Here is a 16253-nt window from a genome sequence, read left to right as displayed (position 1 = left end):
TCCATCTCATTTCAATTTGGAAGTCTCCGAGGACAAAGTGACACATTGACTTTTCTTTTTTTATTAATTATATTGATCCATTGACTTTTTCTTTAAACCATTCTCTTCTTTTGTATTATTATGACAATACTGTGGAAATGTTTATTCCCTTCCTCTTTCAGCCTTGACTCCGTCATCTAACCACGTGCCTTTTGTATATTTATCATAATTGTATAATTTATGTAATATTGAATGATGAAGTGATAATTAATGTATTGTCTAACATATATATTAATGTGATTTATTTAAATTTTTTTATCAATCATGATTGTAATACTTGGAGAATCAAAACTTTAAATCATGTCAAGTGCGGTCAACATGTGTTAGAAAACATGCTAGAAGCGATAGGAATTAAACCTTAAACCAATTATTATTAACTTGAAATAATCTTGTGTAGTTGGCTCAAAATATATTTTTAATATTTTAAATATATGCTAAACTTTGATTTTGTATAATCCCTTAAATTTAAATGGTCTATTTTGGTCTTTCATTTTATGGAAATATCTCTTGTGTGTTTATTTTCATTTACACCGTTAACTTCAACGAACGACAAAAATTTCATGTTATCTACTTACATGTTATATGGATCCAGACGTGACCTAAGGTTTTCACGTCATATGTTGGACAAAGATTAAAACTTAACATTTTTAAAAAGTTAAAAATAAATAATTCAAGAATTAGTAACATTTATGTTGGAAATGTTATAAAAAAATAGTAGTATTTTACCACGTTAGTGAATGTTAGCAAAAGTCAAAATATATAGTAGTGAATAGTCATATTTCGTGCAAAAAGGTTAGTGCCTACGATTTGGTTTACCCTCATCATATGTTTCAAGTTTCATCAATTGTGCAATAGTTATTCTCTATACAAAGTAAAAAATTTGTGGAAGTCGAATAGCTAAATTTACTGCCTAGTTTATTTTTGTATGTTAATAGTTGAATTCTTTTTTTTACCTATGACATAATGAGATGAAAAGATCACATTTTTTTTACTGCAAAAAGATCACTAAATTATGCACCACTAATAAATTACTATAAATAGATTCATTACATTCTTTTTTGTCATGTGTTGATTCAATAGAAATAGTATTGACATGTGTTGTTTCACCTTGATTCTCGATGACAAACAAATTATTTAACCTAGAGTTATAAAAGAAGACATTAATTTTTTTATCAGCAAATATATATATATATATATATATATATATATATATATATATATATATATATATATATATATATATATATATATTTATATTGCACAAGTTGTGGTAGAACAATATACATAAACAGAACCCGCATAAGCGGTCTCTGACAGTCTGAAGACATTCTAAGAACATCATCTCTAAGAGGACATTGATTTTAGACTAAACTTATAACAACACTCTTGAGATTTTTTGAAATTACAAATAGACTCTTTTATTTTTATCATTACAAAAACCTCTTCTAAAGATATATTTTAATAATTTTCAAATAATTAAAAAGGTTCATGTAAAAAAATGAAGAGTATTACGTGTAATTTCAAGAAACTCCAGAGCGTATTACTAATTTACTCTTGATTTTAATAGTTCTATAGTATATTCATGCCCAATTGTCCATGATGCCCAGTAACACTCGTTATTGAATTAAATGTTATCATATTTTTTTATTAAAAAATATTTTTTAGTTTTGTTATTTTTTATTAATAGAAGATTTAATCGTGATCTTTTCTTCTTTTTCTTGTTTTTTAATCATCCCATCAACTGTATGTCAATTATATGAATGGGCGGAAATTAGAAAATAGACTGGATTATTTTTACAGAATAAAAATAAGAAAAAGACTGGTTTATTTTGGGTGAACTTACTTTTACGGATTCAAATTTCACTTATCACCAGTAAAGTTGAAAGTTGAATTTATTTAATCACTGCTAACCTATGACGCGTTCGAGCGAGTTTATTTTTTTTATTATTATTAGCTAACACAGTAACACTATATTAATTTAAATATAAATCCAAATTGAACACCATAAAAATATAATAATAATTTAGTATAATATAAAAAGTATTATTTGTATAATTGTTTTTTTGTCTAATCTCTCATGCACGTACATCATTGATATATACATCTCATAATGATAAAGAGAATGAAGTAGACACAAAAAGTAATGATATGCTATAAATTACATAAATTATTGTATTTGTATAACAACTTTAAAAATAAAATATATTACCGAGTGAATATAGGAGCACACTGTTCAAGTTTAATTCAATGTTAATTTTACTTTTTGGTTTGTCACGATCTTAGACATTGTGGCAAGAGACCAAGGAAATCTAACTCCATTATTTGAACAAATGGCGAAAATTGTTATATAATTCTTGATACTTAATTTCCTTGTGTTTGGATCGAATCCAGAAATTTAAAATTCTGATAAATTTTAAATTATAATTATTTTAAATACTTTAATTATAATTTTTTTATTTTCAAAATTTTGTATTTAGATAAAAAAAATTAAAATTATAAAGATGAAAAAAAGAAAATATGATTAATATACTAATTATATGTATTTCTCTCTCTATGCTCACACTAGATAGATATTTTAAAAATTCATATTCTTTGAAGAATAATGTAAAAAAAAAATTCCAATTTCTCACCGTTTAAAAAAAATTGAAATTTTAAATTTTTAATTATTTAAAATTTTATTTTAAAATTCTAAAATTTTAAATTTTTAATAAAAAAAACATTTAAATAATAAATTTTAAATTATAAAAATTTAAATTCTTTAATAAATTACTTTTTTCAATTAAAATTTTCTATCCAAACACAAACTTTTGCAGATTAAACAAAATATTGTAGCCAAAGATGAATAAAAAAAGACAATGTGGCCAGAATAATTCTAGCTCATTCCGATAAAGAAAAAACTGCGTAATTTATGAATAGAATACAATTTAATAATATTAATCATAAAGTCCGTTGAGGCCCCCCTTGTACACTGTTAGAATCACTCACACACAAAAGATAACGCGTATTCTCCAGTGGAAATTGTACTTCCAAACATGGTGCACCGACAACCACAAATCAACCCCCACCATACAGAAACAACAAAATATTGTTTATGCCATGCACGCCTCAAATCGCTTAACTTGTCATGCACTAGACAGAAATTCTGCACAATTCACATCACATGGTTGCAGCATCAAGATTTAACGGTTATGTACGAAGTGAGGTAACAATGTTCATAACGTTTCAACGTAAGGAAGTGGTAACAATGCATTAAAATAAGAGTACAAATAAAAGCCATGAATGTAAATCTAAATTCCAAATCAACATGCAAGTTCTATTCTCTATTATTACAAAACAATACTATTTATGCAGTTATACTTTCAGATGTTCAAGGATGTCATGAAGCTGCTAAACGCAGTTGACATTGTTTATAAGCACAACAAAACCGTTACGAAAAGAACATCCTCTAGTGTCAAGTCCCTAGCTAATATACAAGGTTTTAACTGTTGGCGACCGCAATTGGAATCAATTTTTTCTGTGATTTCCAGCGATATCAAAAAGCACAATGAAACCGCAATACAACCGCCACCCTTGCTAATATCTAAAGCTTGTGCAGATCTCCAGCTCCATGTTTTGGGGTACTTCAAACAGCTACACACATTTCATCTGTGGTTGGAACCATAAATCCAAAGGGTTCCCAAACCAATATTAGTAGTGATGGCGGAGCAAACCAATCATCATTAAAATCAACGGAAAGATTAGAAGACATACAAAGGAAAAAAAGAAGCAAGTGAAAGAGAAAGTTATATGGGGCGTGCCTGACAAAATAGAAACGGTGAAATAAGTGCTTTACAGATATACTCACCTTGTACTTCCAAACACGGTGAAATAAGTGCTTTACAGACATACTCACCTTTTACTTTTAGGTAGATAGCTAGGTTTGTGTAATTGTTTAGGTCTGAGATTTTGATAGGAATATATCGGTCTCCAAATAGGAAGGAGTGAGGCTAGCACAGCATGACCTAGTGAGGGTTAGCACTCTCTGGCTCCCACTAACCAAAGCTAGATCATGCTGGCAGCTTCACTTTTTCCCTTGTGACCCTTTTTTCACCACAAAAACATTGTAATCTCCGAGTTCACCACTTACATATGGTTGTACAGAAAAAAGAAACACATGGAAACCACAAAAGACAAACTGAGGAATGTAGATCAAACACTTTGAGCATTTGAAAATGCACTGTAGTACTGCAGTACAAACACCTTGAGCCATGCAGTTAAAATAAGCTATGGAGGAGAATTAAGAGGAGGGGAAGGAAAACCCAAGAGAGGGTGAAAGGACAAGATTGGTTTCATTCCAAACTTGTAATGCAGAAAACAAAGAGATGAATAGCTGGAAGAAATATAGACACACAAAGGGACATAAACTAAGGGCTAGACAGGAAAAAACTAAACTAAACTCAGTAATGTCAAAAACCACATGGTGGTGCAGTAGAGTATATATGGAAAAAGTGAAAACTGAAAAATGTAAAGGAGAAAAGGTTGGGGGAAGGTGTTGAGAGACATAACCCATCTTGTGTAACAGTGAATTAAAAGATGCACAGTGAAATGAAGAGAGAGCACAGCACAGCTAAGAAAGTATTGAAAGGGAACATGCATGATGAGTTGTCTTGGTTAGCTATTGGGGTCAGAAAAATGATAGATAGATATAGAGCCATGGCTACTTAGCTACTAGGGCGGCATGGCAGTGGAGGGATCCTGACTCTCTCAGTCTTTTCTTCCTCTGCTGCATTATATTTTATGAAATGTTGTGGTATTTTTTCTAATACCCTCTCTCAAATCTTTTTTATAATTACTTAAAAATCATTAATTTTAATAGGATTTTATTTTTCTTTTAATATAAATAATGGAAGAGAATCATCAATAAAAAATAAAATTATAAAAATGATAATTTTTTATAAAGTTTAATCATTTATAAAGAGAATTTTTTAAAAAAAATTAAAATACCGCTAACATTTTTCTTTTATGTGTGTCTCATATTATATAAGTTTATTTAATGTGAAAATAAATAAACAATTAAAATTTTATATTTTCATGTATAAAATAAATGAAATTAATCATCTCACTGTATATCAACATGTTGCAACATATCATGTGTGTTAGGTGCTAAGCTAAGCACCTTATATATTATGAGAAAGAGAAGAGAAGATAGTAGTATAATATAAATAAGGTCGCATTCATTGAGACTAAATAAATTGACTGTTGATAGTTGTGGCTGGAGACAAAAAGGCAGAGCCCCTACACACTAGACTACTACAATTATTGGGTTGCGGAACAAAAGAAGAGAGGGTGGGTTTAGAATTTCTATGCAAAAAATTTGGCTGGGTTTGGATGTGGTTGTTCCTTTCTTTCTCTCTCCGGCTGTTTATTGCACAAGTGTAGTGTGATCAACCTCAGCTGTCAATTCATGTTTCGGGTTACTTCAATTCAATCCTTGTTTTTCAGTTTCCACTTCCCAGCAATCGAGAAAAGCAACAAATTAATACACTTATCCCTCTCCCTTTAGTACGATCATCACACTGTGCTCACTCCTCACTCCACCCTTTTGATTTCAATCCATTGCTCCTCGTCAACCAGACATCAACCATACACAACCTATTGATTTGTTAATTATTCTATAGTAACTTTGTTCATATTTTTTTTAGAGTAAAGGGTATTAGGCCCCTCTAAATTTTACTCTTTTTTAAAAATAGATATTCTAAATCTTAATTTTTTTAATTAATTGTTAAATTTTGTTTCTTTTGTAAATTGACACCATTAATTTTAAATTTATTATGGCTGATATTTATAATTTATCCTTAAAATACTTTTTAGATAATTTTTAGATTAAATAAAAATACTAAAAAAATCAGTTCAATCAAGAACACTCTTAAATTATTATTATTATTTATTGTCTTACATATAGTATACATGAGAATGTTTTAATAATTCTACAATAATTCCATTGGACTATAATATTATTCGCAAATCATTAGCGAAATCAGTATTTTCAAGGAAATTTATACAAATGACACTCATAATCTCTTATTAAGATCAAAACTAAAAAATAATTAATAATATTAAATTTATAATAATTTGTATAATTTTCATAAAAAATATGATTAACATTTTGAAGGAAATCTATACAAATGAAGACAGAATTTTCACACAAAAAGTCCACACGAAATATTATATAGTCACGTTACGTTTCAAAATATAGATTGATGTAAAATCTGACCATCTTCATTTTCAACAAGGCTAACATTTTCTCTCTTGAAACGAGAATATTGAATTTCCTTATTATATTACCGTATAGTTATTCATTTTGTAATTGTAATTATTCTCTTCATTTTAAATTTTTCACAAATTTTGAAAATAATAGATAACATAGTTATTAAAATTATTCAACTAAAATATTCTTACTTTCTTTATTAATTTCTATAAATATATTATTAAGTGCCTCAAGTCAAGACAATACTGTACTATTTATTTGAGGGTAAAATTGAAATAAAGTTGTAATATATCAATCAATATTAAAAAAATCCTAAAAATCGATTAATTTGAAATAGAAAGAATAACATTTTATCATGCAAATAGTACCAAAGAGCGTGGCCTTTTCATCATTATGGGCAATTTTTTTTCTAATTTAAGAAATGAAGGTAGTTTTTAAATTATTTACCAAGATAAGTCACATGAAAGATTACGTTTCAGATACAAAAGTTATAAGATTTTTAGAATATTTTTTTAATAAAGTCGTAAACTATTTTATAATTTTTCTTATTTTACTAATTCTTATTTATTTTTTAAAATTAAATATAATAAAATTATATAGGACTACATAATTTTAAAGTAGCTAATAATCTTGTGACTTAAAGTCGTGAATGATCATTATTATTAACTAATCTAATTTTGACAATTCTGAAAAAATAAAAATATTTATTTAAATAATTTAAATAAGAAAATAATTTTTTTAAGAAAAAACTTCTTAAAATAAAAATAGCATAATATATTAAAATGAACGGAACAATACAAATTATCCACAAACATAAAAATAGAAAATACACACAATATTAATGATTAATTTAATTATATGGACAATTGCTACAATAATATTCTTCAGTTCTATACAATAAATATTTTTATAAAAATAGCCTATAAATCAAGTACAATTACATGAAAAATCATGACAAATATCTAAAAAAACTCATTATAGAACATCATTTCATTTTTAATATTTAAAAAAATGTGCATTACATTTTTTTTAATTTAAGTATTCTGTTTACATCTTTTTTTAGTTCTCTTGCAAATAATAATTAATAATATCAAAAACTAAATATAGAAAATAAATAAATTACAAATAATTACAAAAGATAAACAAGATAACTTTGAAGTTTAAGGAAATACACGTCTTTGAACTCGTAGGCCATCATATAACTTCAAAGTCATAACCTAAAAAAAAAAAAACTAAATTCATGATCATGAATATGATTTCCTTTAAAAAAAAAACAGAAGTATCAAAATTCATACAACTTTTATATCTTAAGTCTTAATTGTACATATGACTTACCCTGATATGCTAAGTAATTAAAAAACTGTCCCATTTAATAAATTAGAAAAAAAAAATTGCGCCCTAATGGTCAAAACCCCAAAGAGTGTTGGATTTACTTAAATTTTTTTCTACTTCTTAAATTACACTTTTCATTATACGCTTAACTAAAAATTACACCCACAAAAGATTAATTAGCCTTCAACTGAACCTAATGCTAATTCAAACACGCGTCTACTCCTTTAAGTTCAAGATACGGTGAATCACGGTTCAGATATCTGCTAAGAAAGATAAAGATACCCGTGGAAATTAAAAAAGAAAAAAAAAACTATCATGATAATGATAATTCTTGTATTTATTTAATGCTTTTCTATTAAAAGAAAGAGGCTATAACCGTAGAGGAATTAAGGTATGAATCCTTTCGCGAATTGGTGAGGGCATATTTCACAGCTGAGCCATTGCATGCGTGATAAAGATAAAGAGTTGTTTTTGTGACAGCTAAGTTCTGTGAACTCTGATCAAGCTCTGGGTATAGCTTCATAGACCTGTAACATATGGACAATCCAATTAATTTTCCAGTTGGTTGCGTTCGAGATCCCAATTTTATATGAGATGTTCACACAAATATGAAAACAGCTAAATACTCCGAATGTCCAATGTTGTCACACCAAAATAACACAACTAGCGGAAATTCTAATGTATTTTTTTAAGTGCAACAAACAATAAACTTGAATTGTTGCACAATAGTACAGTCAAATATATAAAATGATTATCCATTGCATTGCTTCATATTATCAACGGGGATGCTACTGTAAATCATGCTGCTTCCAGAATTATGGGTTATGATGCAGAGAGATGGTTAGTTTTTTTTTGTAAGAAGAGAGATGGTTAGTTGATATCACGCATAACAACGTAAGCCTTTATCATGACAAAAGGACTACAATTATTAAAAAAAGAGCAAATTATACTTGTAGTGAGCCTTTTCAAATTATATATAACGTCATTTTTTCTCTATTTCTAAACTAATCCTCTTAAAACATTAGACCAAGGCTCCCTTATATATTACATTAACACTCCATATTTAAGGAGGTTACTGTAATGGTTGAAAAGAATAGAAAATATTTGTGTGATTTCATGAAATATTAAGAATGTTTAGTGTAATTTACTTTTAGAATGTATTTGGATGGAGAAATTTAAAATTTTGAGAAATTTTAATCTAAGAATTTTAAATATTTCAATTGAAATTCTTTTATTTTCAAAATTTTGTGTTTGGATAAAAAAAATTAAAATTATGAGAATGAAAAAAATAAATAAAAAAAGAAGAAAATATGGTTGATGTGTTAGTTATACGTGTTTCTCTATACTCACACCAAATCGATGTGTTAGGAGCTGAGACGGTAGAAAAAGAATTTCAATTTCTCACCTTTTAGAAGAAAATTGAAATTCCAAATTTTTAGTTGTTTAAAATTCTGTTTTAAAATTTCAAAATTTTAAATTCTTCATTAAAAGCATCCAAACAATAAATTCTAAATTACAAAAATTCATAAATTATTTTCCTCAGTTAAAATTCTCTATCCAAACGCACTCTTAATAATTCACAGGAATGGATTGATCGTAGTAGTCTTCTAGTCCGTGATAGTAATGGGCCTTTCTCCCAAGATTTGTCTCCTTATGTTATTTTTTCCTTGGATCTTAGCCCATACTTCTATAAAGAAAAACATGAATACAAGTTTATTATTCTTTTTTGTACTACCTATATTGCTATCCGCATTCCCTCCCCAGTTCTTTTTTGGGAGAAGAAATTGAATGAGGGGAGGGGGAGAAATTATTTGCTTTCTTTGGTATAAAAGATTAGAGTGAAAATGATTTCAAAATATGAGACCTGCTCAGTATTATTTTTCACATATTTTCACTGGTCTCCATTTTTTTCATCATCTTTTCTCTATTTCATTTCAACCAAACAACTTCATTTATACTTTATTTCTCATCTATTCCCTCTCATCAATTTTATTTTCATTCACTCTATTTCTCTTCTCTCAAGACCATTAATGAAGTTTTCTTTCAATAATATCCTCATGCACAAGGGTTATGAGAGTTGGCTTGACAATGAAGAGAAAAAAGAGGGGAGGGATCATAGATTCGAATGTCTACATTAACAGAAACTAACTACAACCAATATTGGCCGTTAAAAGCATCCTCAAAGGCAAGTTTGGTTTCACTATTTCAAAATTTAAAATTTCAAAAGTCTTAAGTTTGATTTTAGAATGTGTAACAAATGAATATCTATGGTTTAATTCCAAAACGTGTAACAAAGGTTTCCACGAATATAATTCTAAAATATACAAATAAACTTTTGATAAAATGTGATTTAGTCCCCTTATTTAATATATATATCCTAAAAAAATTTAAAAAAAAATATTGTTAATAATATAAAATTATTTTACCCTATCATTCAATTATAAACTATCATGTATGATAATTTATTAATTGTTACAACAGTCATACCGAGAATGAAGCATGATTGGATGTGAGTGTACATTATCATGACCATTAAACTCTTATGTTTAATTCAAATATACAAATAAATTGGCACTTTCTTTTTAAACAAGTTACACCGTGTTTCATTATACGGAATGAATCCAGTAATCTAATTAATTCCATTTAATTAGAGTTAAATTTTCATCTCAATACTGAATTCTAATTACATTTAGTCAAATTTAATTAAAAAAATGGATATTCTTCAAACACTTTCCAAAATTGCTTCTAGGTCTTGGACATCCAACGTATCAGAATGAGTAGATTGAAAGCCCTGACATTTTTGTGATATTGAACTATGAATCGATATTCATGGACATTAGCAGCCTCTGCAGAATCAACATAAGAAATCAAAACTATCCAACACTGGCAACAATAAAAATTAACTTGCTCAACCCATGGTAAAAAGAAATATATTCAACCAGATTAAATGCAATAACTTTTGCGCGATGGCAATAAAGAATATGCACCCTACCTGTAAGAACCAAGGATTTCCACAATTTTCAATGCATAAGAAAGTAAAGACAAAGCCAGAAGAAAAGGGTAGATTTTTTTCCAGCAAAAGTTCCACACAACCTATAGATAGCAGAACAAATCAAGTGAGCATTAAAAAATAGCAAATAACAACAAACAATTTTGTACATACCTACTGACATGAGGCTTTCCTGATTGAACGGACCAGCATAGCAAACTTTTCAATCAAGTCTAAAAGTTTTAACTGCACCATACAAGCAAAAAGCAATAATGAACGAATCAGAACTCTTAACAGCACCAGCATTGTAAACACGCTCTTTATCAGGATTAATTGGACTTGATTTAGTCAATAAAAGATTGAGATGACTCATTCTCAATTGTCTGATGCTAAGGCGGAACCACTACTTCAAGGGCAAGTTCCAACTTCCAACATCAACTGCACGGCTTGTTTTTCATTCTCCACACACAAAAAGCCAGACTCAAAAAGAAGATCAAAGTCTGTGATGATATAATTGCATGCAACTTCATTGTATTAATAGCATTGTCAGATACTCCAGCAGTTACAACATGCATCAGGCACGTAAACACCTTAATGCAAACATTCAATGAAGATTGGTCCAAGTCCCCACTATCACTTTGGAGTCCGTGAAGTGTTGTAAGCAAAAGAGAAAAACTGGTGACTTCACCAAAAACCTTCTGGGCAGAATTATTAACTCCCAGGATCTGCCAATATTTCCATAATGTCACATTTTGTATCAAAGAAAGTCAATATTGGGATCCTGAGGCACTGGTAACCATTCCACTTTACAAAATTTCAACCAACACACCTAATTCTTCAGGATGAGCCTGGTAAAAGTTACAATTAATAGTTAGATAATCATCATGAAGATTTTAAGTGAAACAACAGCACGAGTAATTTTGTAGGCAGGATGCATCCCAAGAAATTCAGGGCATTAAAGAATTATCATTTTCTGATTAATAACACACATATTATGAGCCAATTATTGCACAAACTCAGTCAAAAATTAAAAATCAGAAAAATGTTGAGAGAATGTCAAAAAACCTGAGGTATCTTCAGTTATAGGACATGACAAGATCCTGAGGAACCCTGAACGATTTACATCAGACACCAGAAAAGGGAATATCATAGTCACACCACTAGCTGAGCAAATTGAAGCTTGATTAGCCTCAACTTTTTTCAAAGATACCATGCAGGAGTCCAAGGCAATATCAATTGTAGCTCCAACTTCATAAATAGGGAGCTTCCCAGAACCAAAACCCATAACTACTTTTTTCAATAAAGGAGAGATCAACGGTTAAGTACTTTTTTCAAATCTAGATTGAATACAGAATTCCTTATATGAATCAAAATTGTTTTGCCATTTCAACATCTGTCTCTTCAATAGATTGCATGCCTTTAAACCTTGAGGTTCAAGCTTATTCACAGGAGCAGCAAACCTCAACTCAACAGGGCAAAGATCATCAAATATCTCTTGTCCAACAGACTCAGTCTTCTCATTGGACTTCTTCTCTGGAACATGAGAAATGAATGTATCATAAATTGTATTGCTATAAACAGACTTTTCCCGTACAAGGTCTGTGGCAGATGAGTTGAATGCAATTGGATGGTATAACAAAAAAGATTTTGGTTTTGAAGAACCAACCCAGGTTTCCTCTCCATCTTCAGCAAGGGAGACTGCATGATCATCAAGGTGTGCAGGGCCATAAGCTGAAACAGCGATCTCACCAGCCACCTGCATAACTTCTTTGTATTTGAGGCCAAGCTCTGCTTCTACTGAAAATGCGTCTCCTTCCAAATTTGAGTACCCGTTGTGAAATTCATTAAGCACAAGTAGAACAGGAAAAGGAATAACTGGGCCCACAATGTCTTCATTGCCGTGGGGTGATGATTTCCTTAAAAAGAATGGAGGCAATTGAGGAAGGTCAGGAACAGCTAAAAATTCCAAAGCTATCTTATTTTGGTCCAGGTCTCCAACTACTTTATGACATTCAGCATAACTCAAAAACGCCAACTGTAATAGTTCCATAGGTAAGTCAACCCACAATCTTCTCAAAGCAACCTCATGTAAGCTTGCTGGTAGCTTGACATCATTAAAAACAGAAGTAACTGCTGGATATGATCTTGATTGGCCAAACCCACAAGCATTTAATTTCTCACACAATAACTCATGCACTTCATCACAAAAGGGCTCCTCGTCCTGAGCATCCATACAGTTCTTTTCTAGTTTTTTAACCAGAAATCGAGAAAGATCACCCCCTGCATATTCATAAAGGAAATCTAATTTTAAGTAGTGAAAATATTTCCGAAATTTGTATTTCTCATCACTCTCGGGATACAGTAAGTGTCTGTCCAAACAAAACACTTGATCATGGAAATCTTTCATGTTTCTAGCCTGCGTCCAAGAGGCATGATATCTCTGCAATTCAAACCTTCCTGATGACATTAGCCTTATGAGTGTAAAACCCCCATTTTCATCCGGTTCACACAGTAATGCAGCAAGGTCATTGCTTAAAACCCCAAATCCCAAAACTATCTCTTTCTTTAGCTGCCAATCAACCCACTCAGGAAGAGCATCTTTTGAGAACTCTTTCCTTAAGAGACAACTCCCACAATGACACTCATGACCAGATAATTTGATTTCAAATGGAAGCTCCCAAGCACAGATGTTTGGATTAATCTTCGAAGTAACAGATCCTTTACGAAACGGCAATATAGAGCCATAGCAGAAGATATTGAACTCACAATTCCAAAATGATCCCAACACAATACAGAACCCAGATTCAGAAGCCAACTTAAAAGCATCATCCCTCGAGTGGGACCTCAAATTAGACAAGCTCAATACAGACATGAAGCAAGGTCCTTCAATCCCATGCATCCACTGCAACACTGGCACCAAAGGCTTCCTCATGTCACAGAGAAGCAACAGACTGGTAGAAGCCACAGCAAAGTAAAAATCGTCAGGACCAACCCTTGATAATGCAAGAAACCGCTCATTTCCACCCGGAGCATACATTCGCAGCGTCTCAATCTTCATCAAGCAACTCACACTACACTCCTTCAGCCTGAAATCAACTAAGAAAACAGCGTCAGAACGCGCAACAACAAAAACCCTGGGGTGCCAACTAAACTCACAACTCAACCACACCGTGTTGTTTACCGAAAAACCCAAGTCATTCCATGGTACTTTCAACCTAGTCCCCTTGAATGCAGCACCCGTAGTGTCATGAGATTCCAAATCAAACAAGAACAACTGTCCATTTTCCAACAAAACTAGACTCTCTTCCAATATATGAGGACTCCAACAAGCATGAACCACAGGGCAAGTCTTAAACGTTTTACCACCCAAATAAAACACACTAGGTCTATCCAAAACGGAATTGTGCTTCACAGCGAACCAGTGAACGGAATAGAGAGCGGAAGCCAACAGATACCCGATAACATGAGATTCATTGAAGAGACCAGAATCAGCAACGGGGTTCACCGAAATGTTCAAGATGCGGTGCGCGGAGCCGGTGGAAGCACGAAAAACATCGCCGTTGGAGTCAAGCAGAATGTCCAAGCGCGAATCCTTGACGGCGAGAATGAAGAAGCCGAGTTTGTCGTCGTTGGCGCCAGTGGGGAAGAAAACGACGGCGTTTGGACGGTTAGGGTAATAGAGGAGGTGGAGGCGGTTGCGGAGGAAGAGGGAAGCGGCGTCGTTTTGATTGGGGAAAGAGAAGAGGGAGGCGACGGAGGAAGCGGTGGAGGGGAGAATGGAGTGAGGGTGGGAAGTGAGGAGGAAGCGGGAGGGAAAGAGATGGGGAGGGAGATGGAGACAGGGTACGAGAGAGGGGGAAGAGAAGAGAACGGAGAGGGAATTAGGGTTAGGGTTGAAGAGGAGGGGGCCGAGAGGGAGAGAATGGGAACGGGACAGAAGAAGTGGGGATACTGTGGATGCTCCTGTTGGGAAGAATGACTTCCATTCTTCTGAGAGTTCCATTGCAATCGCTGAGGCGGCACCTCCGAATGTTCCACCACCACGGCTTTATCACTGCGGCGGAGTTGGCTCACTCCATGGCCAACCTAGGACACGCGCTCTGCACTGCTGCTTTAGAATTTTTTTAATATGTGAGAAATGTTAGGGTAACCTTTACTTATTCAATAGTTCTTTCAGTCATTTCACCGAACACCTTCACTGCATCGCGCAAAGAGCCACACTTTCCTTACTTGTGCACGAGCTTGGTGGCCAGAAACACCGAAAGGTGAGATTTTAGCAAACGGGCATGCAACTGTTGGCCTTGTGAGAGGGCTTTCTCGGCGGCGCAGAGGTCGAGGAGGAGAGAATGCGCGTGTTCGAGACGAGAGGGGGTTGCGAGTGGGTGAGCGGAAAGGAGGGTTGAGGATTGAAAAGCGGGTTTAAGTGTTCCTTGATTGAGGGTGTTGACGGAGATGGGATTGAGAGGAAGAGGTGCGAGGATTGAAGTGGACATGGTGATGGTGCATGCGTGAAGGTGCACTGTGCCGCACCTAAACAAAGATCTCATGCAATCCAACAACATAAGACGCGGAACAGGGAACACCGGAACACCAAATTGAAGTGATAAATAAAGAATTTTTTTTTTCCTACGTAGTGCTATATAAAATTGCGAATCAGTATATGTATATTTAAAAAAAAAAACTTATAGAACTGAAAGACACCTCAATACTATCACACAATCACACAAGATGTCAATGACATGATGAGACTGCCAACAAAGGTCAACCTAGAGAATCATTATACAAGTTTGAATTGCAAGTAATTCGACCTAATAGCAACTATTTAATTAACCCTTAGGCGTCATGAGATCTTTAGGAGAGGGTTGCCCACCAACTTCAAGCAGGGAAAATGGGCATTAGGGAAATGTGATCTACAACTATGGTAGAATGAGGAACACATCCAATATTATTGGACAAGACACAAATGACATATTGAGATTGTCAATAGAGACTCACTTAAAAAATTCCTACGAATCACAAATAGTTTTTGTCAACTTGCCATTATTCAACTAGTCCATGGGTACTAAGGGATCTGCAAGAAAAAGATGGTCCACCAAGCAGGAAGTGAAGTCAGGGGAACACGATCCACCTCCAACAGAAAGATGAAAGATGGTTGTGAATTCTTAACAACTTGTACCACCTTGCATTAACAATTTTTTATATTTATTTGGAGAATAGAATTGAGAACATACACAATTTATTAATTGTACGTTAATATAATATTAAAAAAAACATAATAATTTTGTTAGATGTTAGACTTATTTAAAAAATAAAAAACTTAATTTTCCTTGCTTAATCGAAGACCTCCAAGATTTATGTGATTCAACTCCTCTAAAGTGAGTAATATTAATTGTTTATATTTAATTTATACTATAATGTTATTGTTACCGTGTATCAGTATGATGTACGTCAAATGCCTCTAACATGAGGAGATCAGAGTGGCATCTGAGAAAGTATGCAACTCTTGAAATTACGATTACAAACGCCATAATTGTGTTTGGCTACACGTCCTTAACTCACGTAAAAGTAAAAATTCACATAAGCTACTCTCACAAATCTCATTTGGCGTGAATTTTCCATACGCTGAACCAAACTATGCAGCTGCAA

At 32.3% G+C, this 16253-nt stretch overlaps 1 protein-coding gene, 1 long non-coding RNA gene and 1 other non-coding gene across 4 annotated transcripts; all 3 read right to left on the bottom strand.

The window, feature by feature from the left end:
- Window positions 1-3340: 3340 nt before the first annotated feature.
- On the bottom strand, window positions 3341-4809 carry LOC121172986 (uncharacterized). The gene is made up of 2 exons (XR_005886898.1): window positions 3884-4809; window positions 3341-3684 (listed from the first exon to the last, which is right to left on the bottom strand). It is a non-coding gene; the product is annotated as an uncharacterized lncRNA (long non-coding RNA).
- On the bottom strand, window positions 4002-4122 carry MIR167D (microRNA MIR167d). Its single transcript, NR_048645.1, has one exon. It is a non-coding gene; the product is annotated as a microRNA MIR167d (primary transcript).
- A 5456-nt stretch (window positions 4810-10265) lies between the features above and the next one.
- On the bottom strand, window positions 10266-15452 carry LOC100797045 (uncharacterized). 2 transcript variants are annotated; one of them, XM_006588585.4, is made up of 4 exons: window positions 11673-15452; window positions 10782-11455; window positions 10611-10711; window positions 10266-10464 (listed from the first exon to the last, which is right to left on the bottom strand). In XM_006588585.4, exon 1 carries the CDS (start codon window positions 14608-14610, stop codon window positions 11926-11928), a length of 2685 nt encoding a protein of 894 aa, XP_006588648.1. In that variant the 5' UTR covers window positions 14611-15452; the 3' UTR covers window positions 10266-10464; window positions 10611-10711; window positions 10782-11455; window positions 11673-11925. The 2 variants fall into 2 exon arrangements, with proteins under 2 accessions (XP_006588648.1, XP_006588649.1); XM_006588586.4 differs by lacking the exon at window positions 10611-10711.
- Window positions 15453-16253: the final 801 nt, after the last annotated feature.

This window comes from Glycine max, chromosome 10 (assembly GCF_000004515.6).
Source record: "Glycine max cultivar Williams 82 chromosome 10, Glycine_max_v4.0, whole genome shotgun sequence".
Taxonomy (NCBI): Eukaryota; Viridiplantae; Streptophyta; class Magnoliopsida; order Fabales; family Fabaceae; genus Glycine; species Glycine max.
Note: the sequence above shows the minus strand (reverse complement) of the source record. Positions and strands in the feature narration are given on the sequence as shown.

What these genes read in the sequence shown, in the direction of transcription:
- LOC100797045 (XM_006588585.4), bottom strand. Translation starts at nt 14,610, where the DNA reads ATGGAACTCTCAGAAGAATGGAAGTCATTCTTCCCAACAGGAGCATCC.